The 20,853-nt window shown below is 45.6% G+C and overlaps 1 protein-coding gene across 1 annotated transcript; it reads right to left on the bottom strand.

The window, feature by feature from the left end:
- Positions 1-1,078: 1,078 nt before the first annotated feature.
- Positions 1,079-20,500, bottom strand: OPRK1 (opioid receptor kappa 1). Its single transcript, XM_022556842.2, has 3 exons — positions 20,217-20,500; positions 6,605-6,957; positions 1,079-1,611 (listed from the first exon to the last, which is right to left on the bottom strand). The coding sequence occupies exons 1-3, from the start codon at positions 20,471-20,473 to the stop codon at positions 1,079-1,081; spliced, it is 1,143 nt and encodes a 380-aa protein (XP_022412550.2). The 5' UTR covers positions 20,474-20,500.
- Between the last annotated feature and the right edge of the window lie 353 nt (positions 20,501-20,853).

Here is a 20,853-nt window from a genome sequence, read left to right as displayed (position 1 = left end):
TAAAGAGATGCTGCTTATGAGCTAGATTCTGCCAAGGCTACAACCTGGGAGCGAGTTAAGCATTTCCTGATTCATTAACACATGAGTTCTGGGCTCAGAACACCCATTACAGGGCTAACGGGCGCTCAGGGAGTCGTGGCGCCATGACTGATCCTCAGACAGAAGCTTATGCAGCAGGAAAATACCTCGGCATCAACCCTGAACGACTTGGGATCTCATCAGCGTGCCCTCGGGAAACCACCTGGCGGGGAGGCAAGCCCATTCCTTATTTGTACGTACACTGCTATTTACAGATGAAACTCTATGTATAGTTGGTGGTATTTAAACCACTTTGTGTCTCTTGACACCAGGACATGCTTTATCATGAGGTTATTTATCTGAATAGCACGCTAAAAACAAAGAAACCATAGCTTTTCAAGAGGTTAAACGATAACCACCTTTTGCACGTTTAAATGACTTTGTAAACATCAGGACAGTTTCCTACTACATGTGAACAGCAGACGCCCCAGGTGTGGGTGTCTTAAGCGGAACTCCTCACCCTGCAGCCACAGGAGATGCGTGTCCACACGGCGGTAAGCGAGCTGGGCACGGGCCCTGGACACGGTTTTCCTTCTTAATGAGGTTGCTGCTGTCAGTGTTAAGCATCCGGATTGGATGCCCACTAAGCTCTGAAACCACTTTCCTTTTCTTTTCTTTTTTCCTAAACAGAGCTTTGGACTCCACGTTGCATAGGAAGGTCACAGCAGATGGGTCCTGAACGAGATCTAGGCAACCGGAAGGAAAAGGCTCGTTTCTTGGTCCCTCAAAGGAACTGGGAGTCGGCCTCGCTTCCCCTCCCTAGACAGGGGCTGCATCTCCTTGCTCAGACCTCTTGCGCTCTGTCCACACAGCCTTGATGTCTCCACTGACCTGGGTCGCTAATGCAGCCTGCATCTCACCACCTCGGACCATGAGATTTCTGAAAGTTTGTTAAAACTGCTGCCCTTCCAGCTCAGACTGCAGTAGTAATCTGAGTTAAACCTAGATCGTTGAACTCCTCTCTACCCGGAGAACTACAGGACGACATCTCCATGACTAGTCATACTGGTTTATTTATCCCATCAGCATCCCTCAGGTGGGCAGGATCCTGAACGGTGTTTCTGACTCTGTCAGTGCCCTGGCGCTCCATCCTCATCTTAATTGGAAAGCAGAAGTCCCTGAAACACCGCTTGAAGTTTTCATCGAGAAACGCATAGAGAATGGGGTTCAGGCTGCTGTTGGTGTAGCCTAAGGCGATACAGAAGTAATAGCTGGAGAGCGCAGCCGTGCTGTAGGAGCTGCTGCCCAGAGCCTCCACGAGGATGAAGATGTGGATGGGGGTCCAGCAGATGACGAAGACCGCCACCACCACCAGGACAAGCCTGGTGATGCGACGGAGGTTGCGGTCTTTCTCTCGGGAGCCGGAAAGGAGCCGGACGCTTTTTAAGCGCAGGATCATGAGGGTGTAGCAGACCGTGATGATGAAGACGGGGATCACGAAGGCAAAGACGAAGACACAGATCTTCATGACGAGGTCCCACCAGGAGTAGTCGTCATCCGGGAACTGCAAGGAGCACTCGACGACGTCCATGTCTGCAGGAGGTGACAAAGCAAAGCCACGAAAGGAACATCAGTGGTTAGCTCTCCCCTGCAATTTATATAGTGCCTTCGGTTGCAAAGGTCCAGTCACGGTGAGACGCTATTACCTGAAGCAGATCACCAGTTAGGAGTGAATGCCATGCATATTAACCGTGCTATCTTTGCACGTAGAACAATGGAGCTGGAAGGTCACCATCCACTGCTAACAAACACAATGCTACAGAATAAATACGATTAGCCAGCAATACGAATTATCGCGTTGTGGAATGGGCTGACGCGGAGGATTCTCAGAAGAGCTAAACTGTTCACTTATCGCATGAGTACTTATTTGCATTTCCATACATTAACAATTCTCCCAGATTAAAGGCTCTGACAATAAAAGCTAGTATCTATTTGTAATAAATGATTAAATATTTCAAATCTAGCCATTCAATTTAACAAAAGCCAACTTGTCCAAAAAACATTAAGTGGCTTACAAGAAATCACTATGTGGGTCGATAAAAATTTAAACAAAATTTGTCTAAATATGACCCAGCTGTTCTGATTTAATGGAACCAGCGGTGGTCACTGTGATTGAGAGCATTGTTGAAACATGAGTAAACTTTTGAAGAAGAAAGAGACGGAGGAGGACGAAAAGGAGGAGAAGAAAATGGAAGAGGGGAGGAGAGAAAGAAGGAAGAGAGTCACCGTCATCACCGTCATCAAGGAAGTTCATAAATCAGACACGTTTTTTACTTTTGTCAACGTTGACTATGTAACAGGTGAAACGACTATGTTTATAGGATTACTTAGAAAATGGCTTTATTTGCTCTGCTTCTCTTTGCTGGACAGTATTCTCTTTGGAGTGACCATAATATTAGAAAGAGCAGAGACCCAGGATAAGAACATTTTATAATACAGAACTCCCACTGGGGGCCCGCTTACCCCTCCCAGGCTCCCTTTTCCCCAAGCATCAGCCACTGAGCACGGAGCAGGCTAAAGTCTCTTTGTCCTGATTCTTCTTTAGATAAAGGAATCATGAACAATACTAAGTTGTAATTTTTAGAATGAAAATATTTTCTTCTGACACTGGAAAATCCGCTTCGAAAAATAGTATAAGAATATTTTTCAAATAGTGAAAGGGCTCTAATAGTAGTGTTTTCTAAAACATCTTCATGCACCCTTAATCGTATATCCCTTAGTAAAACAAAATCTTAGAATTTCGATTAGACAGACTTTAAAACACAGAGAGTATAATCATTTTGGCCAATTAATAGAGATGACTATCTTAGAGTCATTTTCTATCAACTAAATACCATATCAAACCTTTCAATAGTAAATGAAAACTCCCAGAAGAACTTGTAATTTTTGATTCCCTAAAAAAGCCATTGTCCAAAGTACCATTACTAGGAAGACTCCAAGAAACAAACAAGGATCTCTCTTATTTTTGGCTTTAGTGTTTATGGAAATAAGACCAAAGTCATTTTTTAAAAATCATCACTATCACCATAGAAGAAATGCATTTATTCAACACCTTTTTAGGGTGGCACGTTGCCACCTGGCTTCCTTGAAGGTTGTTTCTTTCCTGCTTAACTTCTGTGTGTTCCAACAGTGCCTCCTTCTTGTGGCTGGCCTCAGCTTAGATGTCACCTTAGAGACATTTATACAGAGGCTGACCCATGTGAATAGACCTCTTCCCTGCAATTTATATTTTCTATATATTATACTTATTCTACTTTTATCATTGTATAATAACAGAAGCTAGACAGAAACCAGACAGAAGCTCTTCGGTAATGATGTGTTGCCTTTCCTAACGTTTCTCTCTCCATCCAGAATGTAAACTACCTGAGGGTAGGTAACAATCCACCTTGAATAATATTCAGTCCCTGCCACATAGGGAGGCAGGAATACCTGGTGTTTGAGGAGAATAATTTGCTAAATAAACAAATTAATACCACAAGGAAACTCTTGAATGAAAATATGGACTCAGTACAGTAGTTATTGTGGAAGAGTAACCTGTTAAGATAAGCAAGGCAACGTAAGGGCTGACGTTTATAATTTGGAGACATCTTTTAGCTCTGAGGACCAGCTTCCTCTCGCATGTAGTAGGAGCTCAAAAAAGGTTTAATGAATGGGTGAAACAATCAACTGCAAGACTTTTACAGGACTTTGGAAAACATCCAGTGATAGAGTCGTAAATATCCTCGGGAACCTCCATGAAGCTGAACTTATACCTACAAGGGGAAAGGAGAATACTGAGGCGATCACCAAGGAAATCCAAGCCCAAGCACCCATTCTTATTAAATGTTTGATTTCAGGAAAACAGAGTGCATCTTTATCTTTAAAGACATATCTAGGCTGAAAGTGAAGGGACAGAAAAAGATATTCACTGAAAGTAGAAACCAAAAGAGAGCAGAGGAGTAGCTAGCTATACTTACATCAGACAAAACAGCCTTCGAGTTAAAAACTGTTACAAGAGGCGATTTTATATAATGATAAAAGGGTCAATTCATCAAGAGGATAAACAATTGTAAATATATATGCACCCAACACTGGAGCACCTAAATATATAAATTATATATAAACAGAACTGAAGGGAGGCATAGACAGCGATACAATAATAGTAGGGGACTACAACATCCCACTTTCAACAATGGGTAGATTATCTACATAGAAAATCAGTAAAGAAATGGCAGACTTGAACTCAACAGATATACACAAAACATTTCACTCAAGAGCAGCAGAACAGGGGCTTCCCTGGTGGTGCAGTGGTTAAGAATCCACCTGCCAATGCAGGGGACACGGGTTCGAGCCCTGGTCCGGGAAGATCCCACATGCCATGGAGCAGCTAGGCCCGTGTGCCACAACTGCTGAGCCTGCGCTCTAGAGCCCGCAAGCCACAACTACTGAGCCCGCGAGCCACAGCTACTGAGCCAGTGCGCCTAGAGCTGTGCTCCGCAACAAGAGAAGCCACCGCAATGAGAAGCCCATGCACCGCAACGAAGAGCAGCCCCCACTCGCCACAACTAGAGAAAGCCCGCACGCAGCAACGAAGACCCAACGCAGCCAAAAAAAAAAAAAAAGCCAATGCCAATCAGCTCTGATACAGTGTGTGGAGATCACCTAAAGTACTCTTCTTGGTCACCCAGGAGTCTTGACATGCAGTGTGAAGCACGCTAGCCGGTCTGGAGACAATCTTTCATCACATAAACAAAGCATGCTTCACAAAATAAAAGACACACGGAAAGGATGGAGCCCTCCTACAAGACTACTCTTCTCTCATTTCTTCCTCTGTTAGTTTTGCCACACAAACTAACCTTCTGCTGACACTGGGGACTCTTTTCTGCCATTGCATCTGCACTCGTCCATCTCCAGCACCTCCTTCCTGGAAAACCCACATCCATCTTCATTTCCTTTCAAAAACCTAACTGAAATCCATTTCTTCTAGAATGTCATTTTCTGACAATGATTACAGGAGTTGTGGTTAAGTCGACAAGTAGAACATAACTATTTACAAGTATAACTGTAAAAATCAATTCTTTGTTTGCCCTGGGAAAAAACCACCCATCTTCTTACGCTATTCAGCCCATCGTTCTCACCCTCCCAGTGCATATGCAGCATCTCCTCTTGAATCTAAGTTATTACGCACCAACCCCCAGGGCTCAGGAGAGTTTCCTGCAATTTTATTTCATGTGTTGTGTGTATGAAGAAACAAAATCCCGAGTGTAATTGATCATATTTTAAAGTGCTTCTCTGGTAAAGTTTGGCTTTTCTTAAAATTTACCAAGTATTATAGCTTAACACTTGCAGTGCTTATGCTGTAAACTCATTTTGTAGTTTAAGAGGAAAAAGATTATGCTTCATTTAAAAATGTATACCATGCAGGATAAGCTATGATTTTAGCACCTGCCTTTTCACTGCGACCTGGAAGGTCCCTACTTATCTGTACTCACAGGTGTCGTGAGCCCGCAAAATAAACTGGAGCATTTAGACAACTGCTAAAGCGATAAATAGCATTTATAAAGTCCAAAGTGATCATTCTGCTCCCCCACCCCAATGAATTTCTATTAAGACCAAAGATATTTTCACAGCTTTATCTTCTACAAGTAAAGCTAAGCTCCTAGAGCGGTAGTTCTCACCTTGGCTACAGGTCAGAGTCACCTGGGGAGATCTTAAACATTTTGACGCCCAAACTGTGCCTCAGGTCAATTAAACCGGACCCTCCAGAGTGGGACCAGGCAGCAGTATTTTCTAACGTACCCAGGTGATTCCAACCCACATCCCAGGGTCAGGACCACTGTCCTAGAAATACAGGGAAAACATCAAATGTCCTGTTTGCATGGGGTAGAAAGTAACGAGTCCAAAATCTGATGGTTTTGCTTCTCTGGACTACCATCCATCTGTGAACCTAATTTTGAATGGCCTACGCCCACATGAAGCTGCCACGATAGTGGCCCGGAGGTTAACCCCTAAGGACAAAGAGTAAACAGTCAGCATGACTCTAATGACTCAGGGTGCTTTTGGGGAGGAAGGAGCGGAGCAAGGAGGTGTATCTTAGAATTGCCAGGACGCAACAAATTGTATTTTAAAAACCCACATGACTGTGGTTCCTTATTTCATCCCCACCCCTCCAGATTCCAGTAAGCGCTTTCTGAATAGGGGATAGGTTGGGTGTCTGTGTTCCGGTCATGCCATTATCCCATCCTATGTTTAGATGTGGAAAGGAACACAAAACTGTTTTATTTCTCATCTTCCGTGGATTTAGCATTATATTTCCGTTGGCATTTGGCTTTTCTTCTAGCTATGTGGCCTACTCCCTCCCACATTAAGAGTTTGTGTAATTAGAAGTTATATTCTAAAAAATGAAACGATTTAACCGAATCACTTTGCTGAACACCTGAAACTGACACAACATTGTAGATCAACTCTGCGTCAATAAAAACTTATTTCTTTTATGGACAATGATAAAATCAACATTTTTTAATGAAATTTAAAAAGCCGCCCTTACCTTCCCTGACTCTGGTTCCTCCAAGGACTATGGCCGAGATGCCAACAGATGAAGACAGGATCCAAATACAGATGTTGATGACCTTTGCCTTCAGGGGCGTGCGGAAGTCGAGAGCCTTGACCGGGTGGCACACAGCAATGTATCGGTCCACGCTCATCATGGTCAAGGTGAAGATGCTGGTGAACATGTTGTAGTAGTCGATGGAGATGACGATCTTGCACAGCACATCCCCGAAGGGCCAGGAGTTCATCAGATAGACCGTGCTCTGGAAGGGCATGGTCGTGGTAACCAAAGCATCTGCCAAAGCCAGGTTAAATATGTAGATGTTGGTTGCTGTCTTCATCTTTGTGTACCTAAGAGACAAGCAACAAGATTATTTCTCTCCATCTTCCTGTCATACCCATGATGTAAATGTGCCGCTGGGTTACTGAATTTGTTTTTCATTCACTTATTCTTTACGTATTTATCATCTAGCATGTAAAAGGACTGTTCTAGACATTAGGGGTAGTAGAAAAATGGGCAAACATTTCTGACTTTATTTAGCTTTGTTCCAAAATCTATTTAATTTTAAAAGGGTAAGGAAACGAGTATAGACAGACAGATGAACATACATATAGATCTTTTCAACAGACTTGCGTATGATACAGGTCTTTATTTTGTGACTGACGATTCATTTTCATCCTACCCAGAACTGCTTGGCTTTGTTCATTTTTTAATGCTTTCTTTTTTTTCACTGTGTGAAACAAAGATAAAACATACGCAACTTTTCCTCGAGGAAGGTTTACCCAACTTTACTTTGAGAAATCACTCTTTGTAATTATGTCTTTTAAAATGGTTTTTAGTTTTAAATACATTCAATTTCAATGACTACAACACAACCGAGTGTTGATTTTTGTCTACCACTGTCCCACTAGCTTTTCATTTTAAATGCATTATGTAAAAACAGCAGGCTGAGTTCTTCCCTTATACACAGTATAGCATAAAACATAATCTGGTACGGTAGGTGAGAAAGAAATCTGTTTTCCTTTACTTTCATCTTGAGAGATTTATAAAGCACACAATGTGTTTCATTTTCCAATTGAGGGAACAAAAAATTTCAAAATAGGTCAGAAACATTGCTTTTCAGCCCAAACTATTTCTTTCAGTTTTAACACGAAGCTTAGAACAATTCCATTTTCTACTAAAACTGAATTAAGAAGACTGTTTTACTTAGAGAACGCTTCCTTAGAGACCTGCAGGGCATGAAATGCACCAAAGTACATCAGCGGGTTTTCTGAGGCCAAATGCTAAAATATGTTGGGAAAATCCATATATTAATTACTTTCTACACACCTCACATTTGTGGACCTAATCGCAATGAATTCAGCCAGGTCCCATGTACCTACAAGGAGCCAGACATCAATGTTAGGGCCTTGACTTTAATTATAAAGCTTCTTTGTAAGGAGCCAATTACGGAAAACTACTTCTACTTCGGCTATAAAGTCAATATCAGTGGTATTTACTGATCACTGTGTCTGTGCTGCTCAACGCATAAACGTCCACGTGCCATTTCTGTGACACGTGGTGACACAACAGCTTGGTCTCCCCTTTTGTAGGCACTGCGGTCTGATGTGAAGTCAGACAGTCCTGAGTCTGAACTCAGTGTACGACTTATTCTGAGTTTCAGGTCCCATGAAACAAGGACAATAAAACCGAACTGACAGGACACGAGATAAAGGCAGGAGACAACCTGACTCAAAATACGTGACACACAGGATCACACTGCACTCAGGGTCCCACCTCGGCACCAGTCTCCTTGCCTGTTTCCTCTTCCTGCCTGTGCTTGGATGAAAGCATTGTGAACACTTGTACCCAAGTCAGTATCTCTTGGCCTCCGTTTTGATGCTCTGTTAACTAAAGAGTGCCTTAATCTGGAAAGCGACAAATTTATTCTAACATATGTTTTGCTTTTACATTTTTTACTCAAATATTATTAAATGGCCCATAAGTTTTAGAAAGTGGTTGAATGTATATGCCCAAGACTCCGAGCACAGGCTTTTAAAGGCACAGATAACTAAGCAAGTGCATTTCCTGAGACAGAGACAAATGTTTCTTTTTTCTTAAAACCATTTTTTAAATTGAAGTATAGTTAATTTACAATATTGTCTTGGTTTCAGGTGTACAGCAAAGTGATTCAGTTACACCTATATATCAATACACATATACATGTATTCTTTTTCAGATTCTTTGCCATTATAGGTTATTACAAAATACTGAGTAGAGTTCTCTGTGCTATACAGTAGGCCCTTGTTGATTACCTATTTCATATACAGTACTGTGTATCTGTTAATCCCAAACTCTTAATTTATCCCTCCTCCCACTTCCCCTTTGGTAACCATACATTTATTTTCTATGTCTGTGACTCTATTTGTTTTGTAAATAAGTTCATTTATATCGTTTTTTTAGATCCCACATATGAGTGAGATCATGTGGTATTTGTCTTTCTCTTTCTGACTTACTCTGCTTAGCATGATAATCTCTAGGTCCATCGTGTTGCTGTAAATGGCGTTATTTCATTTTTTTTAAACATCTTTATTGGAGTATAATTGCTCTACAATGGTGCGTTAGTTTCTGCTGTATAACAAAGTGAATCAGCTATACGTATACATATATCCCCATATCCCCTCCCTCTTGCGTCTCCCTCCCACCCTCCCTATCCCACCCCTCTAGGTGGTCACAAAGCACAGAGCTGGTCTCCCTGTGCTATGTGGCTGCTTCCCACTAGCTATCTATTTTACATTTGGTAGTGTATATAAGTCCATGCCACTCTCTCACTTTGGCATTATTTCATTTTTTTTATGGCTGGGTAAATTCCATTGTATATATACACCACATCTTCTTTATCCATTCATCTGTCAGTGGACACTTAGGTTGCTTCCATGTCCTGGTTATTGTAAATAGTGCTGCAGTGAACATTAGGGTGAATGTATCTTTTCAAATTAGAGTTTTCTCTGGATATATGCCCAGGAGTGGGATTGCTGGGTCACATGGTAGTTCTATTTTTAGTTTTTTAAGGAACCTCCGTACTGTTCTCCATAGTGGCTGCACCAACTTACATTCCCACCAATGGTGTAGGAGGGTCGAGTCAAATGTTTCTAATGAATAAATGCTATCCGTTCAAATACAGTCTTCTTAAAAATATGATTCTTTGTTTGAAAAATGCATCTTACAAGCCAGGCTCCTACTCTTTCAATCCCTGATACTAGCAAAGACTTGAGTTGGCAACACCTTTGACTTCAGCGCTCGTGTTTTGTGACCTGATATCCTCCTCTTTCTTTACGAAGTTAGACTGATGTTCTCTGCCTTATACATTTAGGTGGACCTGGGTTCTAGTCCTTAGTCTTCCCTCCAACTGACAGACTTTGGAGAGATCACTGAAAACCCTGAGTTTCCGTTTCCCAACTATAGAATGGGAAACATAACACTTATCTCATGGAGTTCCTGAGATAACTAAGGGAAAGCACCTGATTTGGAGACTAGGTGTAATTTACTTCATGTTTCCAACTCCTGTCCCCTCCTCTTGTGTGGGTGGAAGCCACCAGTTACCACAGGAAGCAGAGGGGAACATAGTTTCTAGTTAACACCCCTGGTTGTATCTACCCATTCAGCGTGAATATGAAAGATAATAGTAAAAATGAAGCTTGGGACCTTAACTGCTAGAAGACCATGAATGGAATGATACATGAGTTACAATAAAACAGAATATGCATCTTTTAAGTAGCAATAAAATGCTGAATAACAACTCGCTCTGAGCTTTTCAAAAATATTTTTCATAGTTAGATGTGTGAAACTGTTTCAGGCCTGAATTTATAAAGAGTTCAAATCCTGTCATCAGATCTCAGAAAAAGAGAGATGACTAGTTACCACAGAGATGTCTACGAATTACACAGATCATAATTATACCAAGTGCAGCAAAAGTCCATGCTCCCCGAGAAACAAGCTCTGCCCAGATCCTTCATGCTGGAGCTACCGCTGTTACCACCCCAAGGGCTACAGGCACCTGCCAGAGACGTAGAGAGATGCCTGCACCCTCCTCCTGTACCCCCTGCATCCGCCAACATCCAATGTCATAGCACTGAGGTGGATCGCAGTAATGACAATAATGGTAATAACCATTTACTTCAAAATACTCCCTGTGTCAGACTCTGCTGTACATTCCACGTGCTTTATCCCACGTAGTCCTCACAGTGACTCTGTGTGGTAGGTACCAGCATTCCTACTCTAGGAATGAGGCCACTGGGAATCGCTGGAGTTCTGTACCTTTCTCAAAGTAATATGGTTATAAAAGGCGCTGCAGGAATTCAAACCCAGGGGTTTGACTTCCCCCCTGCATTTTTACATCTCCCCAGCACTTGACAATTTACAAAGCCCCGAATTTTGACTTCCACGTATCCTATGTGATTTTCACAACAACTGCCCTTCGAGTTGCCCAGGAGATTTAGGTCTTTTCTCTAATATCGCTGAAGAAAGCAGACTCAGGTGAGTAAAGCGATTTTCCTAGTGTCAGCAGAGGCTGGGGCTCAGTGGGAACCTGTGGAGGAGGCAGCAGGGCACGGCCCCTCCTCCAGGGTCTGGAAGACACATGCTTCCAAGCCTACAACCCTGAAAGGGAGAACTAAGCAGGTATAATTCCAAGTGGCAGACTATGGGCTCACCGCATGGCTGTTGACAGTCTTTTAGGCGCTACACTGGACTGCATCCAGTGGCCACGGGATTAAAAGACCCCACCCCCAAAGACAGTCTGGTTGAGGCCCCTGGGTATTGTTCGCATTGAACCAAAGCACAGTAGCAGTGAGTTCTTCCAGTCACTGTGCGTCTGCTGGTGAAAGCAAACCAGTACGCTTGCTCACCGCCATCAGACGAGATTATTCTCCGTTCCGCCCACACTGCTTTCTGAGAAGCTGCAAGTATTTCCAGTAAAATGGCGCCACGGGAGTGGGACTTCTTGGCTTGTGTGGGGCGGCTGGAGGCGGGCTGGCGGGGCGGGGCTGCACTGCTGAGCGTCCAGGCGGCAGGAGCACGTGGCATTAAAAGAGCAAAGTCTGGGCTTCCCTGGTGGCGCAGTGGTTGAGAGTCCGCCTGCCGATACAGGGGACACGGGTTCGTGCCCCGGTCCGGGAAGATCCCACATGCCGCGGAGCGGCTGGGCCCGTGAGCCATGGCCACTGAGCCTGCGTGTCCGGAGCCTGTGCTCCGCAACGGGAGAGGCCACAACGGTGAGAGGCCAGCGAACCGAAAAAAATACTAAAAAAAAGCAAAGTCTGCGCGCCGTCCCCACTAAACTCGGCAATGTCGCAAGCCTGCCAACGACGGTGCAAGGTGGAGAGCAGGCCAGGAAGAGGGGTCAGCAGGGAGCTCAGGGCGCCAGCCACGAGGACGTCATCGCGGGGCAACGTCACGGATGGTGTCCCCGCGAGCTGACAGCGCGCCCCATCGCACGCTGACTCAAGACCTTCCTGGCGTGGTTCTCTTCGCAGGGACAGCCGTACATGCTCGTGTGACAGCGAGGGGAACAAAGATATCTGCAGAGCTCTTGGGAACCAGCGTCACCAGGTGGAGATTGTGGGAGAGCGTGACACTTGCACGAGAAAAGTGAGGCGACGGCAGGAGGACCATTGATTGACCCCGTGACCCTGCAGCCTCACGGCTTCCTGTCCTGCCCTGAACCTGTTGGGCGCAGACAACGCAGGTGGAGACGTCATTCTTGGATCGTTACCATCCCTTGCACTGCCCCAGGGCTTCTCTTTTAATTTAAATGAAGGAGCCTTTTAGCTTCGGGGCAGCATAATAAAGCCATAATCTTGACGGCTAATCACCAAACATCTTTAAATCCAGAGGCGGTTTGGTTCTGCGGATTCGGTTACTTGTGACTCTTATCCGCCCTTGTCCGCAGGGCTGACAACCTCTCTCCCTCTTCAGTCACACTCCTGCAGCTTCCCCAGACTCATCTTGTCATCATTTCCACACGTCTCAATGCCTGCTGCCTACACAGCAATATCCTGGACCCCGAGCCTACTGAAGAAGAAGTTTATAGAGACCCCGCCCCCACGGTCTTTCAAACTAACTGAGCCAAAGTTAGATGTGAACTAGAGGAGTAGACAGAGGGGCAGTTCACTGTGTAGTGAAGAGGTCGGGACATATTTCAAGGAAGGCAGAACCTGGATAGGCTCTTGCACTTTGAGAGGGATTTGGACACGGAGGTTTGCTGGCTAGAGTCTTATTCAGGGCCACGGGTCCCGCTGGGGGTGATGGGAGGCCGCTTGGGATGGGAAAAGGGGTGTCAGGCCACAGAGAACCTTGAACACCAGGAAGAAAAACCAATTTAAGTATTGACTGAGGACTCACGTGACAGACACTGTTTTAGGAACTTTATGTCGTCTGGCAATAACGTCATGATGATTACCTTACCCGGTGCCTCAGACGGCTCAGCACAGGACCTGGTACTCAATACGCACTCAGCGCCTGCCAGCCCCCCTTGTCACCATCCTGCTGCCACTCTTATTATGCTGTTAGTGTCACGGTTAATCACCCACCGCAGTCCTAGTAACTGTATTACAATCCTGCAAGACACAGCAGCCCCACTTTCTCTGAAGAGGAAGCAGCCTTAGAGATGACTCTTAGTGCTTCTCTGACTCCATCCCTAATAAGTAAAGGAATTCAGGACCATAGTCCAAAGTTTCTTAAGGAGTCAGAAATTTTATCAGAGGATAATGGGATTCTGTGAATCCTGCTACTTCTAGCAGCCAAAGGCTGAAAAACATTCTGGTAAGTGCGGTTGTTTAGTGTGCATGATGAGGGCGGAACACATGTGACAGGATGAAACGGGGCCTGGTCCAGGGAATGCAAATATAAAATATTAGCATCTCACCCCTCGATGGACAAATGCCGTCAGCGCGTTACGGTGTTTCAGGTTCTCCATAAGCAATACCCATTTTTTTTCAGGTGAGGAAACTCAGTAAAGAGGAAGTAAGTGATTTCCTCAAATTTGAGAGACAGTGGGAATTAAAATCTGAGCCTTCCGAGTAGTCGTCAAACTACTGCTCCAACATAATGAAAAAGCAAACACCCTACTGGCCATTTTTTTGAAGAGACTCCTTTAATACAGCAAATAGCTAACGGCCAATGGAAAGCTCCTGAAGAAACACTGGTCTGGCGAAAACAACGAGCGTGATCAAAGGCTCCCGCCCCACGGGAACCTGGCCACTACCCCACAAGCCTGGAGCTGCACCTGGAGTCTGAAGGCCCCAAACGCCAAACTCAGGAGGAGGACAGCTCTACAGCACCTGGGAAGATGCAGCCCTTTTTAACCAGCGGTGGGAGAACAGCACAGTGAGAGATGGGTTTCGGCACTCTTTTCCCTGCATGATTTATTCATCCTCCTGGGCATGCTTTCCAGATACACAGCATTCTAGATTTTATGTTTAAAATAACCAGACATGATGGCTGTACTGATGTGAATTCTCAGGAGAACTTATTTGAAAACATAATAAGTTTGCTTCATTAAATTCTCCAGATATTTCCGGTTCATCTCAATGAAATGAATTTGCTATACATCCTTTTAGATTATTTACTACTGAAATTATGGTTCTTTACTCAAGGGCAGTAGCTTATTAATTTTTTTTTAAAGAAGGGAAATTGAGCCATGGTTTCTCCAGTGATCTGACTTTGAAATTGCCTCTATCTATAGCATTTTAAAGGAGTCACATTCACGTAGGTATCAGGTCCCTGATACTCTCCTACCTGCAAAGAGCAAAAGCTCTTTTAATGAGACAGAGGAGTGGGGCGTGTCTCCCATCCCTGCCTCTTGTGACTGCAGGTACCAGACTGCTAGTGATGGACAGCCAGAAGGGCGGGCAGGCATCTCACTGGGGGCTGCAGGTGGTCCTTGCAGGGTAGCAGGAGAAGGGGAGGAAGGCCGATGCAGAAGTAATGCTTTCACTGCAATAGCCAGGGCCCCAGAAACTACTCATCCTCCCTGCACTCACGGCCCTGAGGCCCAGAAGAAATGTTCTAGTGCATTCGGTGGTGCACGCTGGGTGAGTGTTTATCACGCCCAACCACACCTGGTAGAAAACTACAAATCTCAAATGACTGACATGTTGCTTCCTAGTGTACAACTATCTGGATACCTGGAAGAACAGAGAATTCTTAAGTAATTTTTCCATTTTTATACAGAAAACTGACCTAGCTAAGGTGAACCACAGGGTGCCACAGAGAGGTGACACGGTCACCCTCCTCTCTCTCTTTCGTGGGAAGGAAGTGCCCCTACAGTAGGTGGAAAGCAACACAGTAAAGCAGAGACAGTTTAGAGTTGCATTGTGAAGTTAAAAGAGTTAATACTCAACAGAACCTTGGAAAATCGCTCCTATTGCCACAGCCGATCGTTAAAGCCTCATACTCCAGCCATTCTTAATCTGAAGGCTGCCCCGCTCAACTGCAGACCAGTTCCTTTGGGGTATTTCAATTCATCACATGTTTTATGTTTTTCTCATTTTTCATTTAAATTCTGACTTGCTTGGCCAGTGGAGTGGGTTAAAAAAAAAAAACAAGACATAAGCCTTTTATAATATTAGCTTCACTCCTAAAACCTATTCTTCTTATGTTAGTCTTCCTTATCTAAGACAAAAGCCAGCATCCCCTCCAAAGAAAGAAAGAAAGAAACAAAAAACCATTGGCTGATTTTCTGTTAAGGAATAAATGAATGTTATTCTGAAACTATCTTTTGTTAACACGGTATCTTGTTAAGCCTGTAAAACTTGCACCACTGAAACCATGTTAAGCCAAATCTTAGAAAGGAAACTGTCCTGTGGACGTAGAATTTTAGGGTTTTAGCTGAGCACAGAGCACCCCGTCACCCTCCCACCTTCAACCGCCAACCCCCAGCAGCGACAATCGACTGTGTCCACAGGTTAACCTGGAGTAAAGGAGGTGCCTGCTGCCCAGTTCTCCGGAAGACACTGCTGGCTGCCCCAGAGACACAGCTGGAGACACGGTAAACGGAGAGGTGCTAGCTTCTCCTAGCGAGAAGTCAGTGCCTCCTGAAACTAACTCTAAGACAGGCACTGGGAAAAACTGTAAAGGCAACACAATCCAAAAGGGATTTTGAAGACTACAATTTTGCCCAAGTCTGTTAAAGCTTAAGAGCTCTATACCTGATCACCACCTTGGTTTTTTTTTTTTTTCTCTTTCTTTCCTTTTCTTTTTTCCTGTTTTGTTTTCTTCCTTCCTTCCTTCCTCCCTCCCTCCCTCTCTCTCTCTCTCTTTCTTTCTTTCTTAGCAGTCATTTAGTCTCTGCTCTCTGAAACAGCTCCATGAGGATTTGGACTTCTGCGATGTCCCACAGCAAAGAAAATAATTCCATTTAGCTAATCCATATAAACAGTGGCAGTGAAGCCAATTCTCTCTTTTAAGAGCTTATCAAACAATAAAATTACTTCCAGAAATTCATGATAGGCTCTTCTGAAAATAATTTCTGAAGTTATTTTACTATGCTTGCTTTAATGGAAATGTTGGGTGTTGATTCAAAGAGAGGATTCAGGATAAATTACAACATATTTTTTAAAACCAAAGCCTAAGGTAAGACTGCTGTTGGATAGCCACATACCTCTGTCTTTCCTCTCACACCTCCCTAGGTGTCCCTTGGTGACACTATCTAAGGTCGGCTCCCTTGACATTTTTTTTTTTGCGGTACACGGGCCTCTCACTGTTGTGGCCTCTCCCGTTGCGGAGCACAGGCTCCGGTCGCGCAGGCTCAGCGGCCATGGCTCACGGGCCCAGCCGCTCCACGGCACGTGGGATCTTCCCGAACCGGGGCACGAACCCGTGTCCCCTGCATCGGCAGGCGGACTCTCAACCACTGGGCCACCAGGGAAGCCCACCCTTGACATTTGACAGAACCTGGAATACGTTGCACATACAACTGCAGTGATTACAAGCAACACTTGCAGGAGGGGGGGCTAGGACACCTGTCGTGGAAAGAGGCAGGCAGTGTAGCAGACACTCTGACTGGCTCACCCCATCCCCGCTTCCATACTTCCCCAAATTGGTTATACCACACAGTTTTGGCGGGACTGGCATAAGCTCAAGCATGGGGTCCCCACTAACTCAGAGGTGGCCTGAGTGAGTCAGATGTTCTCAGCAGAGTGGAGCGTGGGACTTCCATCATGCCTGGGGAAGAAACACCCTGCCCCCTAATTTATGAGCCAGAGAACAGGTACCTTCGTGAGGAACAACCTCCATGCCCAGCAAGCTTGGGGGGTTAGCTGCCTTTGGAGAAGAAATCTGAGTTCAGGAAATAGAACGATTTCCAGAGGATTTCTGTGGTTCTGTTGTTTTCTAAGCCCCTTACAAAGTTACCTCTTTCGGCAAATTCCAACACCGCCCAAGAGGAATTATAGGGAAGCCAAAGTCGTCTACTCCAAGGGCAAAGTCAGCAGAATGCTGATCCTTAGAGGTCTTTATCATGGTAGCAAAGTATTAATGAAAACTAATGAGAAAAGGAAAAGGCAAAACCTAAGACCAAGCACCAGAGAATTTTCCGATTTCTGTTATTTTTTTCCTAATAATTTTTCCTTGCTTATCCTTACACTCAATTTAAAAAGAAACATACCTTTATAAGAGTAAAGCTTTTCTTTAAATTAAACAAAAGAAAAAATATATGTATGTAACTTCATAAAGACTGAAGCTTGAAGTGTCTTCTTAAAGAGAACAGAAAATGGATAAGCAGTGTTTAGAGCTGACTTGTGTCCCTCCAATTCATATGTTCAAGTTCTACCCCCCAGTACTTCAGAATGTGACTGTGTTTGAAAGTAGGGTCTTTAAAGAGATGAAATGAGGTAAAATTAAGGTAAAATGGGGTCATTAGAGTAGGCTCTAATCCAACATGACTGGTGTCCTTATAACAAGAGGACATTAGGACACAGAGAGTAGGGATGTCGTCTACACAGACGACCATGTGAGGACACAGGGAGAAGGCAGCCGTCTGCAAGCCAAGGAGAGAGGCCTCAGGAGAAACCAAACCTGCCAACACCTTGATCTTGAACTTCCAGCTTCTAGAACTGTGAGAAAACACATTTTTGTTGTTTAAGCCACCCGGTCTGTGGTACTTTGTTACGGCAGCCCTAGCAAACTAATACAGGCAGATGTCTAGAAGTCTGAGCTACCTGTGACATAATCGCATAGAGCCATCCAGAAGGAGGCCAGCTGAGTCTGCAGCTGGGGATGAATAAGTGGGAGAGAGATACACAGACTCAGGACTGGTCAGAATTTCCCTGACAGTTACGGCCACAAGAATGGACGACACCACTAAGAGTGATGGTCAGTTTGACAAGCCATCTTGGCCAGGCTACAGTCTCTGAATATTCAGGCACTTACCAAGGTGCGGCTGTGAAGGTGTTTTGTAGATGTGGTTAAAGTCCATAATCAGTTGACCTTAAGCAAAGAAGATGACCCTAGATGATCTGGTGGGCCTGGTCCAATCAGTTGAAAGGCCTTAACTACAGGGCTGCGGCTTCCCTGAGAAAGAAGAGATTCTGCCTGGGGAGGGCAGCCTGCCTCTCCTGATGCCTGCGCTCGGGGCTGCAGACCTGCCTAGCCAGCCCCGCAATCACGTACGCCAATTCCTTGGAATAAACCCTCAACACACACATCCCCTACTGGTTCTGCTCCTCTGGCTGAATCCTGACTAATACGGAGGGTGTGCAAAGTGAGGACAAAGAGAGCTGAGAACGCTCTGGAAAAGAGGAGCATTTAGAGGAGAAACCCAGCAGATGTGGAAGGAAGTCAAGGAGAAGGTGAGACTGGTCCAGCATGCCGAATCCCCATGGGAGTCAAGGGACAGCCAGGCCGAAACGAGCATCCGGACTGTGGGAGCTTCAGCTCCGGGAGAGGAGTGTCACATCACAGGCACCCCCAAGGTGTTGGTAGGACCCAAGGACGTGGATCAAGGGTTGAGGTAAGAACATCCTACTCCAGGACCACAAACCCCAAAGCCTGGAGAGGGAGGCTGGAGTGCTTAAATTTTAAGGTTTTCAAAGTGAAAGGTTAAAGTACCCTACCATTAGGCAATTATAGCAGTTGCTACACATTAAATGATGAAAATCCTTGAAATACTAGATTATCTTCAGAAGATACTGGACAGCATTCCAGGTGTTCAATTTAATTTAATTATAGTCTAGAATACAGCTGTCTTTTCTTTTCTTTTGGTTACTATAATCTTCCCTCCAATGGAGAGCAGCCCTAAAATTACTAATGACTTAGGAAAACAATGTGCTTTTAAAATATTCCTCCTTCTGTATCTTGTACTCATCACTGATAAAAATCCTGTAAAATGCAATAAGCAATTATGAAAAGCAAGGTTACCAAGCTAGAGACGCTAATTGTAGGTGAAAAGAGCTTTATAATATGTATTCGGAAGCTTAAATGATGGTTTTCAGTTCCGGAGCACAAATGAGGATTCAGAGAGAGAGAGAGAGAGAGAGAGAGAGAGAGAGAGAGAGAGAAAGGGGTGTTTGAAACATTCATGCTACTGCAGGTATTGTTCTTAAAGTTCATAATAAAGAGATATTAGTTCTTCACCCTTTCAATGTCCCTAAACAGCGTGACTTGCAGCCTCCCTTTACTTCACAGGAACTTCTCAAAGGAATCTCAGCTTTGTAGTCACTCTCAAAGGTGCAACTGCAGAGCATTAAGTCTGCCAGAAAGGGAAACTTCTCAAAGAGCATCCAGACAATGTTAGGATTTTTTTTTTTCTCTTGTTTCCTATGTTGCAAGAGGCCCAAAGAGAAATCACTTCACTTACCAGAAAATTTGCATATACGTGGATATCTGTATATTTATTACTGGAAGTTGACGTCAATGTATCCACAAAAGAACAATAAAATCAAACCTTCAGTTCTCACCGTGGAAGATAAAAAGCAAAACAATTTTTGGAACCCTCCAGCAGCTGTACGTTAACAGGTAAACATTAGGTGGTTTGTGCACAAAGGTCACTGGTATTCTAGACAAATAAGATGGCATATCAGTACTAAAAAGGCTCACGGATGGATACCAACAACCCTCAACAGTGTGCTGACTTTGCCTCATAAACCACAACACCAGTCTGACGAGCCACAGGAAATTCTTCAGTGCATTAGGTGGGCATGAATTTTATCTAGAGAAACATTTGCAAAGGGCAAAACGAAGTGCTCCAAACGGGAGCAGGCAACCAGGCAAAAGGCCAGGCAGACGGACCAGTTTCCCTCCCACGAGACACTGACCTTGCCCCTTGCAGGGACACCCCCTGCACTCTCCCTGTCCGTAGGGTTTTCAGTAGGGGTTTGGGGGACAGGGAGGGTCACTCCTAAATCCTCAAGACACCTCCGGCTGCTCGGCTTCGCCCTCTGCGAACCTCGAAGTCCCGCACCAAAAACTCTCCCAGGAAATCTCACTTCGAGGAGGCCACGCTCTGAGGCTTTGAGGAGCCCGACAGAACGGGGTCCCCATTACCGGGCGGGCGTCCCTCCGCGCGTCCTGGTGGCCGGCCCGACCTTCCCTCCCTGCTGCGGCCACTGCGGCGCCCGGACCCCGAGCTCACCGGACGATCACGAACATGACCAGCGAGTTGCCCACCAGGCCCACGACGAACACCACGGAATAGACCGCCGTGATGATGACCGGGATGACCGGCGAGATGTGCTCGGGCTCCGGCGGCGCGTCCTCGGAGCCTGCGCTGCTGTTGCGGTCCGGCTCGGCCCAGCCCGGGAACCGGCCGCTGCCGTTGGGGGGCAGGCAGGTGCTTGGGGCGCAGGTGGAGCCCGGCTCGCCGCGGAAGATCTGGACAGGGGGCTCCATGTCGGGCGGCTGCAGCTGCGGGGCGAGGACAGGGGACACCTGCGGGCTGCGGGGGCGAGAGAACCGGCTGGACCCCGGAGGCAAACTTTGGCTGCGCCCGAGCCAGCGCGCGAGGCCGGCGGCGCCGAGGGCCCAGGGCCCGCTGATGCCCACCCCGGGGGACTGGCCTCTGGCTGCCGCCCGCGCCGGCAGACGCGCCGCGGATGCCAGGAGGGGCGGAGAGCGCGCCCGCCTTTCCCCCGGTTCCCAAAATCCGCCACCCTTGGAACCGTCCCCGGACCGCGGCCCGGAGCCCCCAGGGACACGAGATCCCTGGAGCACAGTCCTCGCTCCCAAGCACGGCGCCTCGAAAGCCCAAAGCTCACCTCTGAGCCCAGAGA

Source organism: Delphinapterus leucas, chromosome 17 (genome assembly GCF_059928025.1).
Source record: "Delphinapterus leucas isolate spDelLeu-1000000601 "Yukka" chromosome 17, BTC_Dleu_Yukka2, whole genome shotgun sequence".
NCBI lineage: Eukaryota > Metazoa > Chordata > Mammalia > Artiodactyla > Monodontidae > Delphinapterus > Delphinapterus leucas.
The sequence above is the reverse complement of the archived record's forward strand: the minus strand, read 5'-3'. Positions and strand labels throughout refer to the sequence as shown.